Source organism: Myotis brandtii, unplaced genomic scaffold (genome assembly GCF_000412655.1).
Source record: "Myotis brandtii unplaced genomic scaffold, ASM41265v1 scaffold604, whole genome shotgun sequence".
NCBI lineage: Eukaryota > Metazoa > Chordata > Mammalia > Chiroptera > Vespertilionidae > Myotis > Myotis brandtii.
This window is the reverse complement of record NW_005370286.1, coordinates 954,817-956,199: the sequence shown is the minus strand read 5'-3', so window position 1 is coordinate 956,199 and position 1,383 is coordinate 954,817. Positions and strand designations below refer to the sequence as shown.

At 59.4% G+C, this 1,383-nt stretch overlaps 1 protein-coding gene across 1 annotated transcript in view; it reads left to right on the top strand.

The window, feature by feature from the left end:
* TCERG1L (transcription elongation regulator 1-like) overlaps nt 1–1,383 on the top strand; it is a 134,144-nt gene that overhangs the window by 56,711 nt on the left and 76,050 nt on the right. Inside the window, exon 4 of the mRNA XM_014550552.1 lies at nt 707–849. Coding sequence (XP_014406038.1) covers nt 707–849 — 143 coding nt within the window. The remainder of the gene's footprint in view (nt 1–706; nt 850–1,383) is intronic.

Below are 1,383 nucleotides of genomic sequence, written 5' to 3'. Positions count from 1 at the left end.
CCGGGCAAGCCCCCACTGCCCCAATGTCTGTGTCCATTGATTATGCTAATATGCATGCATACAAGTCCTTTGGTTGAAAACACATTTCCAGATTGCTTTCCAGAGCTGAGCAAACGAGACTTCCACCATCAATATAAGCTGGTGCCTACAAAGTGCTTCTCAGAAACCAGTTATTCCAGGCACTGAGGGTCCCTTTTTTATTTTATTTTATTTTTTTAAGCTTTACAGAGAAAGCAGAGAAGAAGTTGGCTTTCGCATTCTCCTGTGATGCCGAATAATCCAAGCTGGATCTGTATTTGCAGCCCAACCCCTCACAAGGAGCTGCCAGGCCGAGAGGGGTGGGGCCTCCCCATGGTGGTGGCCAGTTGGGTGGCAGCCACATGCCCAGGGCCCTCTCTGCCCCCAGCACAGCTCCCCTCTCCACCCTCCCACCCCCCATGCTGCTTGTGCTGGTCCCTGGGCCCCCTCAGCTCCTGCTCCCAGCATCACCTCTGACTTTGCACGGCCCTGCATCCCGGCCCCTTCTCTGAGGAGCTGGTGACGGTCTGTGTGGCGGCTCGCGACCATCGCAGAGCTGTGTGCTCTGTCACCGGGATATCTGAGAACGCATCCCTTTGTCTCTGGGGCAGTGGCACAGTGTCCACTCCCAAGAAAGGGGGCTGGCCCACTCTTGTGTGTGTTGCATCATGAAATGGCATCTGTCTCCCGTGGTCCTCCCCGCCCCTGCCGCAGCCATGGTCTCCGTGGACGCTGAGGGACTTGGGGGCCCGTCCCCCTCCAGCGCGCAGCCCTGCCACTTCCTGACGCTGGCACCCATCAAGATACCCCTGCGGACTGTCCCCTTCCCTGGTAAGCGAGAGCACGGCCTTCAGAGCCTTGAGTCGGTTCCAGAATCCACGGTCAGGAGCACGAGATGGGACCAGCCACCCGCAGGCGCCTGGCTCCCTGGGTCCGTGAGCTGTGGGGCAGCCACCCATCTACACAAAGGGACTCGGGTCCATTCAACAAGGCTGTGTTAAGTCCACCCGGGCATTTTCTGCCACAGGGCAAAGCTCCCGGTTTCTGTTTGAGACATGCCACGGCCCTCGCTAACTCGTTAGGGGAGGGGACACGTAGGGGACAGGGCACGGCACCGAGAAGTTTGAGGTTTTCTTACCAGAACACGAAGGGAAGCAGAGGCAGCGTCCCAGAAGGCAGTCAAGCATCTCAGTCAACACAACCCGGAACGTACACCGTGGGTCTCGTATGGACTCTCGGCGCCTGGGAGTCCTCCTGGCCTTGCACCTGGGCCTGTTCCGAGCACAGGGTTGGGGTCTGCCCACCGCGGCAGGAGCTCTGTGAAGCCCCGGAGCCTGTGGGCGTGCCTGATGGGCCGGGATGGCC